The sequence below is a fragment of the Pantherophis guttatus genome, chromosome 6 (assembly GCF_059756535.1).
Source record: "Pantherophis guttatus breed Tessera chromosome 6, ASM5975653v1, whole genome shotgun sequence".
Classification (NCBI taxonomy): domain Eukaryota; kingdom Metazoa; phylum Chordata; class Lepidosauria; order Squamata; family Colubridae; genus Pantherophis; species Pantherophis guttatus.
In genome coordinates, this window is record NC_142068.1 from 3,072,453 (window position 1) to 3,093,234 (window position 20,782).

Sequence of the window (20,782 nt, forward strand, 5' to 3'; positions counted from 1 at the left end):
TTCTTTTGACATCTCCCTACATCCTCCATTATTTCAGAGATGGGAACAATTGAAGTGGGGGGGCTGATGACATCACTTACATGTTTTCAGCATGTTGATTCCAGTTGATGCTCCTTGGCAAGGGATCTCCTACATATATGGCATCTACCGAGTAGTGGGATTCAAATCCCGGTGCTACCAGTTCGCTATTGGCAGTGCGCGAGTGCACTCACTTGCTTCGTGAGTGTGCAGCACTTCTGCACATGCAGGTGGATTTGAAGAGAAACTCTCAGTAAAAAAAAATCAAATCACTCTCACCTCCATGTCACATGCAGTCTTTCTTCATCCTCTTTTGTTGTAGCCTCCCCAGCTTCCTAGCGACATCTACGTCGCTTTCTGCGCTGTCCGAATTGAGGAGCTTCTTCCAGTCCTACCAGGGAGTTTGTGGACTCCCTGTACTGACTGGTATGTGCTCCTCTTGTTTGTCATCCCTACAGGATGACTTAGGTCCCTGGGGACCCTCAGACAGCGGAGATATCGGCGGGTCTTTGAGAGCCCTCAAAGAACCCGTCGTACCACCGCGACGCTGGCCATGCATCATGCAGAGTGTTCTTGATGACGTCTGGGTCGGTGGGCGGAGCCTCCCACCGCCGCCACTACCGATTCGCCCAAACCGGGGTGAACCGGGAACAGCCCACCAGTGCAACAACAATTTTGGAGTCTGGACTTCCGGTTTGCAAGCCTCGGCGACGGCGGTGTTTTTTTAAAGACCGCCAGCCCCGCCGCCTGTAGAGCCGCCCCGCGATCGAGGAGCGGCTCGAAAACTCCAAAATCTTGAAGATTGAAGGAGAAGAGATAGCAGGGTACAGGTTGAGCCCCTGTAACCCCCCAGGGAATTGTTTCTGGGGAGGAAACAGGCGTGGCTCCCTTCCAACCTGCTGAAACTCCGGGCGGCGAGGGACGTTTCTGCTAATTAGCAGAACAAGCCGGCAGCAGCAAACTTTTAAAGCGAAAGGAATTAACTTTAACAAACAGCGGAAATATCAACTTGAATCCAGAAACTTGAAAATTGCAAGTATTAGTGTTTTGTTGACTTTTTAATTCAAAAGAGAAAGCGAGTGAGTGAAAGTGATTTGAAAAAATATGGCGCCCAGCATTTGAGTTAACAAGCTAGTGAAAGTGGATTTGTGAAGCCTTCCTGCTTTGCTACAAAGTTATAAAGCTGCTACAAAGTTGCTCTATCTAAAAAAAAAATTTCTTTTTCTAAAATTTGACTTTGTTTTACTTCAGTTTCACTTGATTAAATCTGGGGGACTTTTTTAGAAGTTTCTGTGGAAGAGGGAAAGGAAAAAGAATTTCCCTCTTCAGAAAAACTAGCTTACGTGGCACGATGGCTTCAAAGAAGCAGGAAGGGAAGGCAACAGGGGGGGGATCCCCCACACACAAACATGAAACGCAGCTTCCCCCTGCTCAACAGTTACAGACTCAAAAAAGAGAATTTGATGTGGGAGATTTAAAAGAATTCATTTCTAAAACTCTGGATGATAAATTTCAAAAATCTCAACAGGAGATAGATGACAAACTTCAAAAATCACATCAGGGGATAGATGATAAACTTCAAAAATCACACCAGGAATTTATGCAGGAAATTAATGAAGTTAAAGATATGGTGAAACAGAATCAAAATAAGGTGACCAAAAAAATATCAGAAGTGGCATCTGGCCTGGCAGAATTTATTGGGAAAGTTGATTTTAAAGTTGAAGAATTTAAATCAGAAGTTAATGTAAAGATGAAAGACAATGACTATAAAATTGCTGATGTTGACAATAAAATGCAGAGAGTTGAAGATGAGATTGTTATGATACAATTCAGGGCAATGGAGTTCGCTATACGGCTTCGGGGAATTCGAGAAGAGGAAAGACAGGATTTGAGACAAGTCTGTTCTGAGGCCTTGGCTAAGATTTTACAAGTTAATCCTGATGTGGTTTTTCACAAAATAGACAAAATTTACAGAGTGAACTCTTGGGTGGCCAGACAAAGACAATTACCTAGAGATGTGGTCATATATTTTACAGAAAGAGAAATAAGAAATGATATCCTGCAAAAATCCTTTTACACTTCTGTACAAGTCGGGGGCTCACGAATTGGAATTTTTAAAGAATTACCTCCTAAAATGTTGAAAGCTAGAAAAGAATTTGGTTTTCTTGTTAAGGAATTGCAAAATCTACAGATACCCTTCCGGTGGGACGCACCAGCTGGGATAATTTTCAGATATAAGGGAGAAAGATGTCGTTTGAATACCGTGGAGAAGGCACAACACTTTTATACTACTATTCTTAAGGTAAGAACACCATCTCCACGTACATCTACAGTTTTGGAGATTAAAGAGAGTGAAGAGAAACAACCTCAACGAGAATTGCAAGAACAGTCCAAGCAGGAATTAGAAGGAGTGCAAGGTGCAGAAGGAGGTTTTCTGGATGAGCCCTTGCTGGAATCTTCTCCAATTTTGGACTCGGTTCGGATGATTGAATTTAAGGATCAACGTATAACTAGAGCTCAATCTAAGTTACTTAAACAAAAGCAACAACAACAACAGGAAAGACAAGACAAGGAGGCAGTTAAGAGTACTGCACATGAGATCGGAGCTATGGGAGGAGCGAAATCGAAGCTTTCGGATGAACTTCAAGTATTTTGCTCTGCGCTCCGAAAAGAGGCTGATGACCTTTAAGTGTTTATCTTGGAATGTTAATGGGTTGAATTCAGCACAGAAAAGGAAGAAATTATTTACATATTTGAAACAATTTAATAATGATATAATTTGTTTACAAGAAACGCATATTACAACTCAAGATCAAAAATATCTGATAAACTCCAAACTAGGAATGCATTTTATATCTTCAACTTCGCAAAAAAAGAATGGTGTGGTTATCTATGTAAATAAAAAATTAACAGCTAAAGTTATAGAAACAGATGAAGATGGTAGGTTTGTAGCAATTGAATTGCTTACGGCAAAGGGCCAAATTCTTTTGATTGGAATTTATGCTCCCAATCAACAACAGGACTATTTCTACAAGATGCTACATATCAAAATACTGCAATGGGATTACAGATCTATTTTAATTATGGGAGACTGGAATGGAGTAATTGATTCTAAATTAGATAAAAAGAGTTTGGCAAAGTCTAGAATCAGACTACCACAGACCTTTTTTGACATGAAAGAAGATATGGAACTAAAAGATGTTTGGAGAATATATAATCCAAAAGAACTGGACTACACTTTCTTTTCTGATAGACACAGATCCTTCTCTAGGATTGACTTTATTTTGTTGTCAGATGATTTACTTGTCAAGACAAAAAGAACAAAGATTTTTCCAAGAACGTTGACTGACCACAGCCCAGTATGGATAGAAATTGAGATGGATAAGGTTGAGAGACGTTCCTGGAGATTAAATGAGAACTTATTTAGATATGAAAAAAATACAACAGAACTTAAAAAGCATCTGAAAGAATTTTTTGAAATAAATCTGAATAAAGGTACCCCAATTGAAATTGTCTGGGACGCAAGCAAAGCTTATATGAGAGGGGTACTTATCTACATGAACTCTAAACATAGACTGTTTCGACAAAAGAAAAGATCTGAATTGGAAATAGAAATAAAGAATAAAGAACAGTTACTTATTAAAAATCCAACAGATGAAAGAATAAGCAGTGCTATAAAACTTTTGAAAGACCAATTTCAAATGCTTATGGCGGAACAAGTTGCAACAAACTTACAATATGCGAAGCATAATACATTTTGCAACGCTAATAAACCGGGCAGATGGTTGGCTTACACATTGAGGAAAAAACAAAGTATACGGACTATAGATAGTATTGATATTGGAGGGAAAGAAATTTCTCAACAAAAATTAATTAAAGAAGCTTTTGTGGACTATTATACCAAATTATATGCCAAGGAGGAGGTGCAGAATGGACTTATAGAAAAATATTTAAACGATAAAAGAGTTACAAAAATTACTGATCAACAAAAGGAAAGGATGAATTATCCTATAACAGAGGAGGAGATAATAGTAGCAATTAAACAGTTAAAAACAGCCAAAGCTCCTGGTACGGATGGTTTGACTGCAGTGTATTATAAAACCTTGCAAGCTGAAATGGTGGAACAACTTAGAGACTTATTTTGCAATATTCAACAAGGGGGTAAAATACCCCCATCATGGACAACAGCTTACATATCTTTGATACCAAAAGAACAAGTCGGACCTAAAAAACCAGAGAATTATAGACCAATATCTCTTTTGAATACAGATTATAAAATCTATGCAAAAGTATTAGCCAACAGGTTGATGCCAGTAATCCAAAAGGTGATTCATGAGGACCAAGCGGGATTTATCGAGGGCAGATACATGAAGGACAATGTAAGGCAAGTAATAGATTTATTGGAATATCTTGACAAGAATAAACAGATTCCTGCAATGCTGGTCTTTTTGGACGCAGAGAAGGCCTTTGACAGAGTTGATTGGAATTTTCTACTAAAGACTTTAAAAAAGATGGATTTTGGGGATCAATTTATACAAGCGATTTCAGCAATTTACCAAGAGCAAAAGGCACAGATCATCATTAATGGAAGTTTGACAACAGAGTTTAAAATTGAAAAAGGAACAAGACAGGGATGTCCGTTGTCCCCACTTTTATTTATTCTAACACTAGAAGTCTTGTTAAATACAATACGGGACTCTAATACTTTGAAAGGAATAAGGATTAGGCAAGAGGATTACAGAATAAAGGCATTTGCAGATGATCTGGTTGTTACCCTATCACAACCAATGGAATCAATAATCTTGATGAAGGACATTATACAAGAATATGGTAAAGTTTCAGGTTTTAGACTGAATCCAAAAAAGACTAAAATGATAGTTAAAAACATGACACAAGATCGTAAACATGAGCTCGAAAGGAGGGCAGGTTTTGAGACTGTACCTAAGGTAAAATATCTAGGAGTTCAGGTTGCAGAATCAAACATGAAATTGTTTCAAAATAACTATGAGGTATTGTGGCGAGAGGTGCAGAAAGACATGGAGACTTGGAAAAAACTGCAGCTGTCTTTACTTGGAAGAATAGCAGCAGTTAAGATGAACATTTTGCCAAGATTTCTTTTTTTGTTTCAAATGATTCCGGTGCTTAAAAGTGATAAACAATTGAAAGTTTGGCAATCTGGAGTGAATAAGTTTGTCTGGAACGAGAAGAAGCCGAGAGTGAAATTGAAAATTATGCAAGATGTTCCAGAAAGAGGAGGTCTTAAACTTCCAAACCTACAGTTATATTATGATGCAGCAGCTTTAACTTTAACAAGTGATTGGTTTGGAAGGAAAAAGACTGGAATACTGAATGCAGAAAGTTTTGATCTTGAATTTGGATGGCATGCTTATTTATTTTACGACGACAAAGTAGATAAAGTATTTAAAAGTCATATACTGAGAGACTCTTTGATGAGAGTCTGGAAGAAGCACCGATTCAAATGGGATTATAAAATACCGCTATGGCTGGATCTTGGTCATACTTTGTGGAATACAAATATAATGTCACTCGGGGGGTTTCTATATAAAGAGGTTCTTTTTACAGATGCGGGCAGATGGCAGTTGAAGACATTGCAGACACTGTTGGATGAAGGGATTAATTTAACTTGGTTACAATATAATCAATTACAACTGAGATGGAAAGAGGACCAAAAAACTGGTATTATGTTGTATGAGGAAGAATTGGTTAGACATATAAGAGAGAAAGGTCCAATGCATATCAAAAGGCTTTATAATGTTTTGCTAGAAAGAGATTCAGAAACTGAATTAGTTAAAGACTGTATGATTAAGTGGGCACAGAATTTTGAAGAACCAGTGATGCTGGAAACATGGGAAAAAATTTGGGTTCAGAATGTTAAATTTACACAGTCGCAGAACCTGAGGGAAAATTTCTATAAAATGTTTTATAGATGGCATTTAGATCCCAAAAAGTTGTCATGTATGTACCCTAATGTTCAGCCAAAATGTTGGAGATGTGAATGTTTGGATGCTACGTATTATCATGTCTGGTGGACCTGTAGGAAAGTTAAGGCTTTTTGGATAAAAATTTGGTGGGTCATGCAGAATGTTTTGAAGAAAAAAATTCAATTTTCTCCACAACTGTTTTTATTGGGTATAGTTAAGGGTTTTACATCGGGTGAAACAAAATTGATATTGTATATGATAACAGCGGCAAGATTGTTGATAGGTAAATACTGGAAGAATGAAGCTTTGCCCACTATTGAGGAATGGACTTTGAAGATGGCCAGTTTTGCAGAGATGGCGAAGATTTCAGCATATTTAAAAGACTGTTCACAAGAGACTTATGAGTGGGAATGGAAAAGGTGGATAGAATATGTTCAGAACAAATATCAAACTAGAAAGTATCAAATAGCTTTTACTTGAAAACAATGTACTAGGAATTTTTTAAAGTAATGAGATAAAGAGATAAACTATATAGGGGAGGGAGGGGCTCAAGTTTATATATAAGTGTTATATTAGGGTTCTTCATGATTATGAGTATATTATAGGGAAGTCTGGGGGGAGGGGAGGGTTAGGGAGGGTTAGGGAGGTTGGGAAGGTTGGGGGGGGAGGTGGGGGGGAAAAAGGGGTGAAAATGTAATTGTAAAACTTTTGCAATAAAAAAAAAAAAACAATTTTGGAGTCTGCAAGAAAGAGACCCATTCCAAATGTAAGCCATTTTGCAGCTGCTTTCTTCTTCCATTGAAACGACCTTGAAGACTAGTCTCCAAGAGGCATCTTCTTTCCGCTAGTTCCACTTTCCCCCAAGATTCACCCTCTCCCTAGGGTCCATGGCAAACTGGCACAGAACGATTGCGAAGCTCAGGCGTGAGGTGGCAGTTCTGACAGAGGCCAAAATGGTATAGAGTCTCCTGCTTGAGCAGAAGGTTGGACTAGAAGACCTCCAAGGTCCCTTCCAACGCTGTTATTCTGTTCAAGCTTTGGAAAGGGCGATGCAGGGTTTTGATCCTGCCTCCTTGAGGTTGCCTTCAAAACCTTGGGAAAACAGGCAGGGTCATCTTTGCTTTTCCTATTCCAGCTTCTTCAGAAGAAGACCTTCGATGTGGATCTAGAAGAAGTCCTCATCCAGTATCTCCGCAAGCAGTTGAACGCAAACCAGTTCCAGCTCCGATCTCTGGCCATGGATGGTCTGCTCATCCTTAGCACTCATCCAGAGAAGGTGTGGTGGAATGGGGTCTGGATTCCCAGGAGGGAGGGGCTGCACTCCGGAGGATCAAGAGATCAGCACAATCTAGACCAGAGGTGTCAAACTCAATTTCATTGAGGGCCACATCAGGGCTGTGGTTGACCTCAGAGGGCCGGTGGGGCAGGGCCAACTGGGTGAGTGTGGCCAACTGAGTGGGCATGGCCAGCTTGATGCCACTCACTGGGCGTGGCCAACTTGGGGCATGGCCGAATGGGTGGGCATGGCCAGCTTGACACCACTCCCCAAACTGCTGGCACATTTCCTGTACACATTGGGTAGACTGGGGTGAAGCGTCGTGGGCCAACCCCTTACATTTTCCAGGACGGCCCCGTGTGCCGGATCTGACCACATCGCGGGCCAGATCCGACCACATTGTGGGCTGGATCCAACCACATCATGGGTCAGATCTGGTACGCCGGCCTTGTGTTTGACACCCCTGTGTCAGGTTTCTGACTGGAACGAATGTAGTTTGGAGTGCTGACAGTTTGTGTATGAGAATGAGGGTGAAGATGGCTCCTCCTTAACAGTTCCCAGAATCTATGTTTAATGGTGCAAGCTGTCTGCTTTACCTTGGCTGAGGAACAATACAGGTAGTCCTTGACTTATGACCACAATTGAGCCCAAAATTTATGTTGATAAGCCAGAAGTTGTTTTGACCATATTTTACAACCTTTCGGGCCACAGTTGTTAAATTAATCACTGCAGTTTTTAAGTTAGTAACATGGTTGTTAAGTGAATCTGGCTTCCCCATTGACTTTGCTTGTCAGAAATTCTCAAAAGGTAATCACATGACCCCGGGACACAGCTACGGTCATAAATATGAATCAGTTGCCAGGCATCTGAATGCCATGAGGATGCTGCAAAGATTGTAAGTGTGAAAACTGGTCCTAAGTCACTTTTTTCAGTGCCCATTGTAACTTTGAACAGTCATTAAATGAATGGTTATAAATCAAGGACAACCTGTAGTCAATTCCAAAACCACACAGCAATAGTATTCCAAATCTGCGTATAACTTTCTTAGATCAAAATCTTAATTTGCCTTTTGCTGCTTATGGCAAATTCTTTCGAGTGCTTAAGCTTGCAATTAATTATTCTTTTATTCAAAGTTGAAGATGAACTCACCCCACGAAGTTTTTTTTTTTTCAAACTTGCCGTTCTGAAGGTCTCTAATAGCTTTAGGATGGTTCATAGGCAATTTCAGAAAGTGAGGTTTGCAAAGTTTGAAAGACTTTGCTGCGTTTGTGAACAAAGAGGGTTGATCCCATCATTTCTCAGCACTCAAACCGGTGGAAAATGCTGCCCCATGGTCGGCTTATGAGGAACAGCTGTCTGGAGCACTTGTGGGCAATCTCCCATCCTCTCCTTATCCAGAGAAGTTCTGAGGAGTCGGGTTTTCTCCCAGTTCCTTGTTCTATGCTCCAATCTTTTGCAAAGCCATCTTCAGTTCACTATCCTTCCCCAAGAAGTCTCTTGTTTCTTTGAAATTTTGTGAGTTGGTAACGACAAGTACTCAACATACACCATTTGATGGACATGAATCTTGCATGTCCGTCCAACATTGAGGGGCTCGGTACAGGTAGTCCTCGACATACGATCACAATTGAACCCAAAGTTGATGTGGCTAAGTGAGAAATATAAGCGAGTTTTGCCCACTTTTTACGACTTTTCTTGCCACATTCGTTAAGCGAATCACTGCAGTTGTTAAATGAGTAACACGGTTGTTAAGTGAATCTGGTTTCCCCGTTGACTTTGCTGGTCAAAGAGGATCAAATGACCCCAAGATGCTATGACGGTCATAAATTTGAGCGCGTTGTCAAGCATTTGAATGCAAATCACGTGACCATGGGGATGCGGCAATGGTCGTAAGTGTGAAAAATGGTCGTAGGTCACTTTTTTCAGCGCCATCGTAACTCTGGTCACTAAGAGAACTGTTGTAAGTGGAGGACTACCTGTATTTTGTGTGAACCCCTCCAATTCCTTTCAGTTAAGGTCAACTCCTAGCAAGTAAATAGGCCCAGTTGTGTTATTTTCTCAACAACAATACCAAAAAGTTTTGCTCCTGCCTTTTTCAAGGATGATTGTTTGATTCCCTGGTCTACATTCTGGAGATTCTTCATCCCAAAACAAACATAAATTTCCCTTAAAGTGCTTTTCCAGGAGGCGACTGGATTTTCTAGTTTTTCTTGGAAAATGTTTCGCTTCTCATCCGAGAAGCTCCTTCAGTTCTGACTAAATGGTGGGGAACGGAAGGATTTCTACTCCTTGCAGACAAAGCTGGTCATTTGCATCCTTTGAGAGGGTCGTTGAGGCCACTTGGAGGTTTACCTGTGTCCTCAGGGTCACCTGAGTACTGCAAATGGTTCCTGTAGTTTGCAATTTTTCCTCTGGAAATCCATTCCTACTCCCACCCATTCAAAGGATGTTCATCCCAAATTGTATAGTTTAAAGTCTATAGAGACTCTCAGTTATCCAGGTCATGGTTGTCCCAAAAATGCTTTTTCAGGAGGCAACTGCACTTCCTTCTTTTTTTTTCTTTTTCTGTTTTGAAGACATTTTGCTTCTCATTCCTGAGGACACAGATAAACCTCCAAGTCAGTGATGGGATTCAGCCAGTTCGCACCTATTCGGGAGAACCGGTTGTTAATTTTCTAAGCAGTTCGGAGAACCGGTTGTTTCGAAGAAATCTCCTTTTGTTTTTTTCCACTTTACAAGGCTAATCCTGTAAGGAAGGCAGGAAGGAAACATTCTGCTGGTGTTTCTAGCCTAATCTTTATTGTCCTGCTTACAGAAACTGCCTCTGGGTAACCCTTATTACATTGTAACAGCTAAGGTGAAGCGCCCATCCGCGTGGGTGATGTTGAGTTAGCCACGCCCACATGGTCACATGACCAACGAGCCATGCCTACCCAGCTGGTCATTAGGGCAGAGAACTGGTTGTTAAATTATTTGAATCCCATCACTGCTCCAAGTGCTTCAACGACCCCTCTTAAAAGGATGCAAATGACCAGCTGTCTGCAAGGAATATAAATCCTTCCATTCCCCCACCATCCGGTCAGAGCTGAAGATGCTTCTTGGAGGAGAAGCGAAACATCTTCCAAAGAAAAAACCAGAAAGTCCAGTTGCCTCCTGAAAAAAAGCACTTTTAGAGACAACCATGACTTGGATGACTGAGAATCTCTACAGACTTTCAAGGATGGTTGTTTGATTACATTCTGGAGATTTCTCATCCCAAAACAAACCTAAATTTTCCTAATTTCTGAGCCCAAATAAAATAAGTTAGGGGCAGTGGTGAAATTCATTTATTTTTTTTTACTACCGGTTCTGTAAGCGTGGCTTGGTGGGCATGGTGTGGCTTGGTGGGCATGGCAAGGGAAGGATACTGCAAAATCTCCATTCCCTTCCGACTCTGGGGGGCAGCCAGAGGTGGTATTTGCCGGTTCTCCGAACTGCTCAAAGTTTCCGCTACCGGTTCTCCAGAACCTGCTGGATTTCACCTCTGGTTAGGGGGTCCACCTAAGGGAATGGAGATTTTGCAGTATCCTTCCCCTGCCACGCCCACCAAGCCACACCACGCCCACCAAGCCACGCCCACAGAACCGGTAGTAAAAAAAAATCGCATTTCACCATTGACCTGCACTCTTGTATTTTTCCTTGACCCTCCTCCTTAGCGGACGGATTCCTGACTGATCCTTTTCCATCCTCCAGGTGATAAAACTGGTACCCATCTTGCCAGACATCTTGTCCAGGTTAAAAGACGTGAATCGAAAAATCAACGTGAAGACCCTCAAACTTCTTCCGTGCCTCCTGAAGAATTTGACCCAGGAAGAAGCAAACTTGGTGGCTTTGGACGTGGCTATTAGAATACTCCCTCTTTTCGACGACGTAAGTTGGGCCTACGACTGGACATCTCCACCTACCAAAGGGTGCAGGATTTAGGGGGGGGGGAAAGGGGGAAAATGGAAATCCTTGGTATTGTGGTCGGGATTCCTGTTTTTTCTCAGGACGGTCCTTTTGATGTTTCCTGCCTAAGCAGAGGGTTGGACTAGAAGACCTCCAAGGTCCCTCCCAACTCTCTTAATTTTAAATGATGCTGGGGTTTCAAATGTCTCCTTCTCCTCAAATGGACCATTTGGTGAATTAACAGAGTTGGAAGGGATCTTGCAGGTCATCTAGTCCAACCCCCCCTTTGCCCAAGCAAGAGACCCTACATCTGCCTCTACCTAGGATCGAACTCACAACCTCCTGATTGTGAGGCAAGAGCTCCACCTCTAGGCCACAGTTTACCCGGGTCCAATAGAAACCGAGAAGTCACATCCACACCACGTACACGTAGTCCTCGATTTACGACCACAAATTTATTTATTTATTTATTTATTTATTTATTTATTTATTTATTTATTATTTATTTATTTATTTATTTATTTATTTATTTATTTATTATTTATTTATTTATTTATTTATTTATTTATTTATTTATTTATTTATTAAATTTATATCCCGCCCTTCTCCCCGAAGGGACTCAGGGCGTTGAACAGCCGAGAATTAAAATAACATAGTTATTTTAAGTTAAAATAATTAAAAATAAATTAAATTAAACGGCCGCCCCAATTTAAAATCCCAAATGAGCCCAAAATTTCTGTTGTTAAAGTGAGACATTTCTTAAGGGAGTTTTGCCCCATTTTACGATCTTTTTTTGCCACAGTTGTTGTTGTTGTTGTTGTTGTTGTTGTTGTTGTTGTTGTTATTATTATTATTATTATTATTATTATTATTATTATTATTGAGATTTATATGCCGCCCTATCTCCAGCTGGACTCAGGGCGGCTCACAACAGTAAAAAAACATCTAATGAAAAAGTTAAAAAAGGAAATTAAATCCAAATCTCATAATTTAACAGTTAAAAGTGCAATTAAGACTAAAAATTAAAAATTAAAACCCCATCAGTCCAGGCCCGCCAAACAAAACAGCCACGTTTTCAGGTTGCGACGGTCGCGACGGAAAGAGCGGAGGTCGGGGGCCACCCGGAGCTCCAGGGGCAGTTACTAATTGAATCATGGCTTTCCCCTTGATTTTGCTGGTGAGAAGTGGACCTCAGTCATAAATATGAAGCAGTTGCCAAACATCTGGATTTTGATGGTAGGATGACGGGGACGTTGCAAAGGTCGTAACAGTGAAAAAAGGCCATAAATTACTTTTCAGTGCCGTTGTAACTTTGAACAGCCACTAAACAAACCGTTGTAAGTCGAGGCCTACCTGTATTGGAAACTATGCTGGGAAACGGTAAGTTTGGGGTTTGTTTCCTTTTAACCTAAATTAAATAAATCGGGTCGAAGCCTTGGCGTATCTTGCTATAATTTATAAAATCCAAGATGCTTTTTTTTAAAAAAATGACCTTCGCAATGGTTGACTTGCACTTGAAGTTGTTAAAGTTTAACACAAAGGTATTAACCATCGTTTCAGTCGGGGGAAAAAATAAAAAAACATTTTTATGGACCTCAGCAATCCTGCCAAATTGTAGATCAAAGGTCTTGCAAAAGCTTAGCACTTTGAACAGTATTGGGACTTTCTGAGTTACAGGGATTACAACCATTCATTTGGTGACTTTCCGAAGTTATGTTACTGAACAAAAAATGGACTTATGACCGTTTTTCACACTTACGACCATTGCAGGTTCCCTGTGGTCACGCGGTCAAAATTCAAATGCTCGGCAACTGACTCATCCTTACGACAATTTTCCTGGGGTTGTGTGTCCTTCCACAAACAAAGTTAATGGGGAAGCCAAATTCGGGTAACCACGACATGATTTGTTTAACAACAACAAATGATCCGCTTAACGACTGTGGCAAAAAGAAAAAAAGGTCGTAAAATGGGACAAAACTCAACAAGTGCCTTGTCACTTGATCCTTTCGGAGCTGCTAGGAAGCACTCAAATCTCTCCCAAAAGTAGGTAGCAAAATACGCCTCCAACTTCCACCATCTGGAAAACAGAACTGGGGGTGATTTTTGGCTACCGTGGGAATACTTAACTTACAACAATTTGTTTAGCAAGGGTTAAAAGTTACTATGGCCCTGAACAAAATGGACTTACAAGCAGTCCTCACACCTATCGTCTTCCTCCGAAAACACGACCCACCCCAATAATAAGCTCAACCCTAATTTTTTTGGGGGGTGGGCCTAATATTATCCCTACCCCGAAAATAATCCCAGGGGGATGGGCATGGCCAGCACGATTGGCAGCCTGGGTGGAGGGGATGGGGGCAACTATCCGGTTGCAGCTGCAGCCCGCTGGCCCCTTGGGGCAGCGCAAATACCGCTTTTGCCCTTCTCTTTTTGGGCGCAGCGCTTCTGCTGGTTGGGCCGCTTTCCCGAAGCCGGCAGCTCCGCGGACAGCTGCTTTGCTTTTTCCCTCTTTTTGGGAGGCTCGCGGGAGGAAAATGGGGAGGGGGATTTTCCTGCCTATCATCCAGCAGTGGGATTCAAATAATTTTAACAACCAGTTCTCTGCCCTAATGGCTGGGTGGGTGGGCGTGGCCAGAGTGGGCGTGGCCAGGGGGTGTGACGGGCAGCACTCGGCCTCCTGCCAACCCCCTGGGAGCCAAAACAGGTCGTGAGGGGAATACACTGCCCTCCTCCCTCTGTGCCCCTTTTTGGGCCTAGTAGGCTAGTGGTGGGTTGCTCCCGGTTCGCACCGGTTCGCAAGAACCGGTAGTAAAAATTTTTAGTAGTTCGGAGAACCGGTAATAACATTGGCTGGCCACGCCCCTGAACCGATCCCCGGCCCGGTCGCCGCTCGCTTACCCCGCCCACCTCATCATTTTTTTTAACTTTTATAAGCATTTTTTTCTACAACCTCTTCGGCCGAAGAGGTTGTAGGGGAAAAAAATGCCTTTAAAAGCCTCTGGCGATCCCAGCTGACTTGCCTGATCGTCAGAGGCTTCTAAAAGCATTTTTTTCTGCAACCTCTTAAGGTTGTAGAAAAAATGCTTTTAAAAGTTAAAAAATAAAAAGTTGGCCACGCCCACCCAGTCACATTAACCCCCCAGAAGCCACGCCCACAAAATAAGCCACACCCACAGAACTGGTAGTAAAAAAATTTAGAACCCACCCCCATAGTAGGCCTCCCTGCAGCCTCCTGGGAGCAAAAACGGGCCACGGGGGGGGGGACTGTGCCGCACCCTTCTGTGCCCCATTTTGGGCCTAGTAGGCCTCTCTGCAGCCTCCTGGGAGCGAAAATGGGGCGCGTGGGGACTCCTGGAAGGGGCAGGGAGGGGCCAGCCAGCAATTTAACTACCGGCCCGAACCGGCTGAATCCCACCACTGCTGTCATCCATTCCTCAAGCTCAGCACAGCCTGAGGGAAGGATGGCAGGCAGGAAAATCCCCCTCCCTATTTTCCTCCCGTTTGCCAAAAAGCCTCCATTCCTAATGCGGAAGGTTCGGAATGGAGGTGATGGTCCAGCTCACCAAATCTAGCCGGCTGCACCTCAAAAAAAGTAACACCGCCTTGAAAATTAACCCAAGTGCTTATTTTCAAGTCGAAAAGAAAATAAGACTGGGTCTTATTTTCTGAGAAACACGCTGTGACCGTTGCAGCATCCCCATAGTCACATGAATGACATTCAGAAGATTGGCAACTGGCATGGACTTATGACGGTTGCAGCGTCTCGTAGTTGCGACCATCCCAGCTGTCTTCCGGCAAGCAAAATCAACAGGGGAAGCGAGGTTCACTTAACAACTGCACAGTTCACTTAACAACCGTGTGATTCGCTTAACAATTGCAGTGATTCGCTTAACAACCATGGCAAAAGCTGTAAAATCCGGCGTGGCTCACTTAACAACCACGTTGCTTAAGCCATTGAAGTTCCAGTCCCAAATTGCGGTCATAACTGGAGGCCTACATGGTTTTCCTCCAAAATATCTGAATTGCATTTGAATCTGATTCTAGATTTGTAGATATCTTCGGTTTTTCAATAGTTCTCCACTTGCGGGAATCACCAAGCGGTTGTAAGATTAATGCAGGTAGTCCTCGACTTACAACAGTTCATTTAGTGACGGTTCAGCATCGCTGAAAATAGTGACTTATCACTTTTTTTGCACCCTTACGGCTGTTGCAGCATTCCCCACGGTCACGTGATTCAGACACTTGGCCACTGACTCATATCTATGACGATTGCGGGGGTCCCGTGATCCTCTCTTGCGACCTCCTGACGAGCGAAGTCCGTGGGGAAGCCAGATTCACTTAACGACTGTCTTACGAATATAAGTGCAGTGGTTCACTTAACAACCGTGGCAAGAAAGGTTGTAAAATGGGAAACTCCACTTTTTTTAGCAACTGTCTCACTTAGTAACATAAATTTTGGGCTCAGTTACGGTCGTAATTCAAGGACGGCCTCTATTGACGTAACCCGCTTCTACAGGCTTCCAACAAAGTGAGATTAGCCGCCGTGTCCACCTTCTCCTCCCTGTTTGACCTCGTCAAAAGGAGATGCAAGGATCAAATGAAAAGCATCGCCATCCAGAGCTTAGTGCCGCTGTTGATCCATCTGCACGACGAAAGCATCCTGGTCTCCCAGGTAGGTCGATGCGAGCACAAACCGGGTTTTAAGAAACTGAGATTCTTGGTTTATTCATTGGTTGCCATGCATCCGTCTTTTAATCTCACAGCAGTTTACAGCAGTGGCCAAAATTGTGGAAACCTTTTGGGGAAAGTGTATTTTTGAGGTTTGATGGCTAAATAGGAGCCTTGGTAGTACAGTGGTCTAAAGCACCCTGTTATTAAGACCAGCTGTCTGCAATTACTGCAGGTTCGAATCTCGCCAGGCTCAAGGTTGACTCAGCCTTCCATCCTTTCTAAGGTAGGTAAATTGAGGACCCAGTTTGTGGGGGCAATAAGCTGACTTTGTATAAATATACAAAAGGATGAAGGCTATTGCTGAGCACATTGTAAGCCGCCCTGAGTCTCCGGAGAAGGGCGGCATATAAATCAAATTAAAAAAAAAAAAATAACACCACTTTTTTGTTGGAGTTTGAAGATAATCCTATTCCACTGCTGGAATGGCCTGGGAATAGCCCAGATCTTAACTCCATTGAAAATCTATAGCGAAATTTGTTAATCAGAAGCGACCCAGCAATAAAACCCAGTTAATAGAAGCCATCATTCAATCTTGGTTTCACATGATAATAGTTGCAGAACTAAAAGACTTGGTTCACTCCATGGGAAGACGTTGTAAGGCCGTCATTCATGCTAAAGGTTACCCAACGAAGGATTCACTGACATGACATAATCTATGTATTATGTATTATGTATTTATGTGTTTTTACTTGGCTGTACACTGCCCTGAGTCCCTAGGGAGAAGGGCGGTATATAAATCTAAAGTAAAATAAAAAAAATAAAAATGGGGATAATTTTGGTATATCTCATTTTTTCAATGTGTTTCACTTTTCTTCTTTATCCTGTAACTGCTATTCTAATAGCAAATTCTTCCTAAAAGTTATTGCATTACATTCTTGATTAAATTATCTTTCCACTGATATATAATTTTATGGTACTACTCCAAAAAAAAAAGTGGTGTTATTAGCTAGTTTTAGAAAATACACTTTTCCCAAAAGGTTTCCACAATTTTGGCCCCTACTGTAGATAATTCAGAAAAGATTCTATTAATCTAAAAGACACAGGGTCAACCTCTCTACATCCATCTAGAATAGTGTTTCTCAACTTGGTAGCTTGAAGATGGGTGGACTTCAACTCCCAGAATCCCCCAGCCAGCAGTGCTGGCTGGGGGATTCTGGGAGTTGAAGTCCACCCATCTTCAAGCTTCCAAGGTTGAGAAACACTGATCTAGAAGTTCTGACCGGATCCTGCCTGATCTGGTTAATACAGGTGTGTCAAATTCAAGGCCCACGGGCTAGATCCGGCCTGCGCCGTCCTTAAATCTGGCCCAAGGGGCAGTGGTGAAATTCAATTTTTTTTTTACTACCAGTTCTGTGGGCGTGGCTTGGTGGGTGTGGCTTGGTGGGCATGGCAGGGGGAGGATATTGCAAAATCTCCATTCCCACCCCACTCTAGAAGGATATTGCAAAATCTCCATTCCCACCCCACTCTGGGGCCAGCCAGAGGTGGTATTTGCCGGTTCTCCGAAGTACTCAAAATTACCGCTACCGGTTCTCCTGAACCTGCTGGATTTCACCCCTGCCATGGGGCCGCCGTGGAAACAGGAAAGGACCAGCTCACTGTGCTTCTACCAGCAAAAACAGCCCGGGAAGGCGGTGCGTGGCCCCCCCCGGGCCCCGTTTTCAGCTGTGATGGCCTCCTGCAACCCTCTGCTGCGTGTGCCCCTCCCAAGCTCCATTTTCTCTGGCAGAGGGCCGCAGGAGACCGTCAAGGACGAAAACAGGGTCCAGGGGGGCTGCGCACAACCCCCCCGGCTCCGTTTTCACTGGCAGAGAGCTAGCATGTTCTGTCCCTGTACCCCACCCCCCCCCCCCACAGACAGCCCGGAGTTAATAAGCCACACAACAAAACTCTTTGAAGATAAAGCTGGCAGCAACCCAGTGGCTAGATGCCAATTCAGACTTTATTCACACAAAACAAAGATTAGACTACAAGCATTCCGATAAAACAGGCAGAGTGTCAACAATACAAGGATTAATCCAAATGCAGTCCGATAAAGCAGGCAAAGTCCAGTAACGCAGAGATCATGGAGTATTTCCAGTTTTTACTCGTCACAAACTGAACCGGCCACCACACCCACATTTATACCCTGTGTGGTGTGGTCCGGTGACTCAGCTAATCTCTGGCCCGCCTTCCCCTCTGCTGTGCACACTTCTCCCTGCGCCTCTGTCGTGGGTCCAGCCAGCACTTATCTTCTTCGTCGCTGTCCACCTGTGGCTGCGGGGACGTGCTTGGCTCTGAGTTTATCGTTTGGCCTTCGGTGTCCTCCGGAGGCATTGCCAGAGAGGAGGGTCCTGGAGGCCTTGCCAACTCCTCTCCCTCACTCTCAGAGTCTGCATCTGTCGATAGCCCAGGCTCAGGCAACGGAGCCACAACATAGCAAAACAAACTAAAGGCAATACAAAACCAAAGGAGAAATGGTTCCCCTTTTGCATTTGAGCATCCAAGAAGGGACAGGAAAGGAGAAAGGGGAAAGAGGAAAGAAAAAGAAAGAAAGGTGGGAAGAGAGCAAGGAAGGAAAAAGAAGGAAAGCGGGGAAAGAAGAAGAAAGGAGAATGAAGAGGGAAGGAAACAGAAGAAAAGGAAGGAAGGAAGGAAGGAAGGAAGATTATAATGAGAGTGAGAGTGTTATGGAATGATGAGACCAAACAACATTCCTGGGTCAGCCAGAGACAGTTTTTATTGCGCAAGGTTCAGAGCCAGATTTGTACCTGAAACTTTGAACAAGGAAAGAGCTCTGATACAACTGTTTTTATACATTTCTAAGACAAAGGATTCGGTGAGCTCATACAGTTTTCCATATATGGTTAACATGAGATCATGCATTTTCCATATATGGTTAACATACACTTGTTATATGATAATTGACACACTTCCTAATTACTAAACCATTAGTAAACCATTATTTTTAGTTTATAAGATTATCTTAGCTACACAACTTTTCCTTAAGTGCTTGTAGTTGCTAATGGGAGATTTACTGCTGTCCTTGGGTAATAAGAGGTAATAAGTGACTCTTTGTTTCCTGTGACTGTCTTTGTGAGGCCCCTCAGATGTTTTCCATATGGCTGTCCTTCCGTGACATCTAGGCCTCATCAGAAGATATATCACCACTTAATGGGGTTTAGCTGACTTTAATATAATCTCCAAGCAAGCACTTTTCTCTCTTATAATAATGTGAATAGAGAGGGTCTCTTAGCGTTCATGTAGCTTTATAATAATGTGAATAGAGAGGGTCCTTTAGAGCTCATGTATCTGACTCTGTATGATTCCTATTTTATTCACATTAAGGGAAGGTCTGAGGGAAGTCCTGCCTTAGCCCTTGGCCACCATAGGTACACGCCCCCACCACCAACATGAGTGACGTTGAGCTGGCCACACACCCCCGGTCATGCCCCCTGCCCCCCCCCAAGGTCCAATACAATCCTGATGGGCCTTCAATGAAATTGAGTTCGACACCCCTGTGTGAATCTCTTTCGCCACGGTCGTAAATCAGAACTGTCATTCCTTCCTTCTGCAGGCGTGCTGGGTGGCTCTAAAGAGAATTGATAAGTTTTTGAAGTCCTTCCTTCAATTTTCCATCGTTGAAACTGACCCTTGGAATTATAGCACGTGGTTGGTGAGTAAATCTGTTTTGCGGCTGGAGCTACAGCAGTGGCCAAAATTGTGGAAACCTTTTTGGGAAAAGTGTATTTTTGAGGTTTGAGGGCTAATAACACCACTTTTTTTTTGGAGTTTCAAGATAATCCTATTCCACTGCTGGGATGGCCTGGGAATAGCCCAGACCTTAAAACCCAATTGAAAATCCATGGCTAAAGAAACTTGTTAGTCAGAAGCGACCCAGCAATAAAACCTAGTTAATTGAAGCCATCATTCAATCTTGGTTTCACATGATAACAGTTGCAGAACTCAAAGACTTGGTTGACTCCATGGGAAGACGTTGTAAGGCCGTCATTCGTGCAAAAGGTTGCCCAACGAAGTATTCACTGACATGGGGATCATTTTTTTATATCTTGTTTTTTCTATGGGGATCATTTTTGTATATCTCATTTTTTCTACGTGTTTCACTTTTCTTCTTTATCCTGTCACTGCTATTCTAATAGCAAATCCTTCCTAAATGTTATTGCATTACCTTCTTGATTAAATTATCTTTCCATGGATATATAATTTTAGGGTACTACTCCAAAAAAAAGTGGAACAATGTTATTAGCTAGTTGTAGTAAATACACTTTTCCCAAAAGGTTTCCACAATTTTGGGCACTACTGTAAAACAGATGTCGGGCCCCCAAAACCTGACAACGACACGGAGAATTACTTCAGGGTATCCGACTTACGACCACAACTGAGCCCAAAATTTCCACAGATAAGCAGGCCTGTTGTTAAGAGAGTCATGTCCCATTTTGCGACCTGCTTGCCACAGTTGTTAATTGAATCATGGAAGCTGTTAAGCAAATCTTGTGGTATTTAAGCAAATCTGGCTTTCTCCGTTGACTTTGCTTGTGACCAACTCCCTAAGAAGGTTGCAAATCCAATCAAATTAAGATGCTGCGACCGTCTTAAATGCATGCCGGTGGCCAAGCATGCAACATTTTGATCACGTGACTGCGCGGGAATGCTGCCACCATCACAAGTGTGAAAACTGGTCATAAGTCACTTCTTACAATGCCGTTGTCACTTTAAATGGTCATTAAACGAACGTTTGTAAAGCAAGGAATACCTGCAGTTTCTGTACAGGTAGTCCTCGACTTACGACCACAGTTGAGCCCAAAATTGGGGCTGTTAAGTGAGACCTTTGTAAAGTGAGATTTGTTCCCTTTCACGACCTTTCTTGCCATAGTTGTTAAGTGATAAA

At 42.7% G+C, this 20,782-nt stretch overlaps 1 protein-coding gene across 3 annotated transcripts in view; it reads left to right on the forward strand.

Moving 5' to 3' along the window:
- The window catches only part of LOC117660026 (maestro heat-like repeat-containing protein family member 7), a 53,161-nt gene that overhangs the window by 24,172 nt on the left and 8,207 nt on the right, over positions 1–20,782 (forward strand). For all 3 annotated transcript variants that reach the window (XR_015728409.1, XM_087872000.1, XM_087872001.1), the window contains exons 14-17: positions 7,096–7,236; positions 10,969–11,145; positions 15,680–15,835; positions 19,451–19,549. Coding sequence is in view for 2 of the 3 variants with exons in the window: in XM_087872000.1 (XP_087728126.1) it covers positions 7,096–7,236; positions 10,969–11,145; positions 15,680–15,835; positions 19,451–19,549 (573 nt within the window). In the remaining variant the exon portion in view is untranslated. The remainder of the gene's footprint in view (positions 1–7,095; positions 7,237–10,968; positions 11,146–15,679; positions 15,836–19,450; positions 19,550–20,782) is intronic.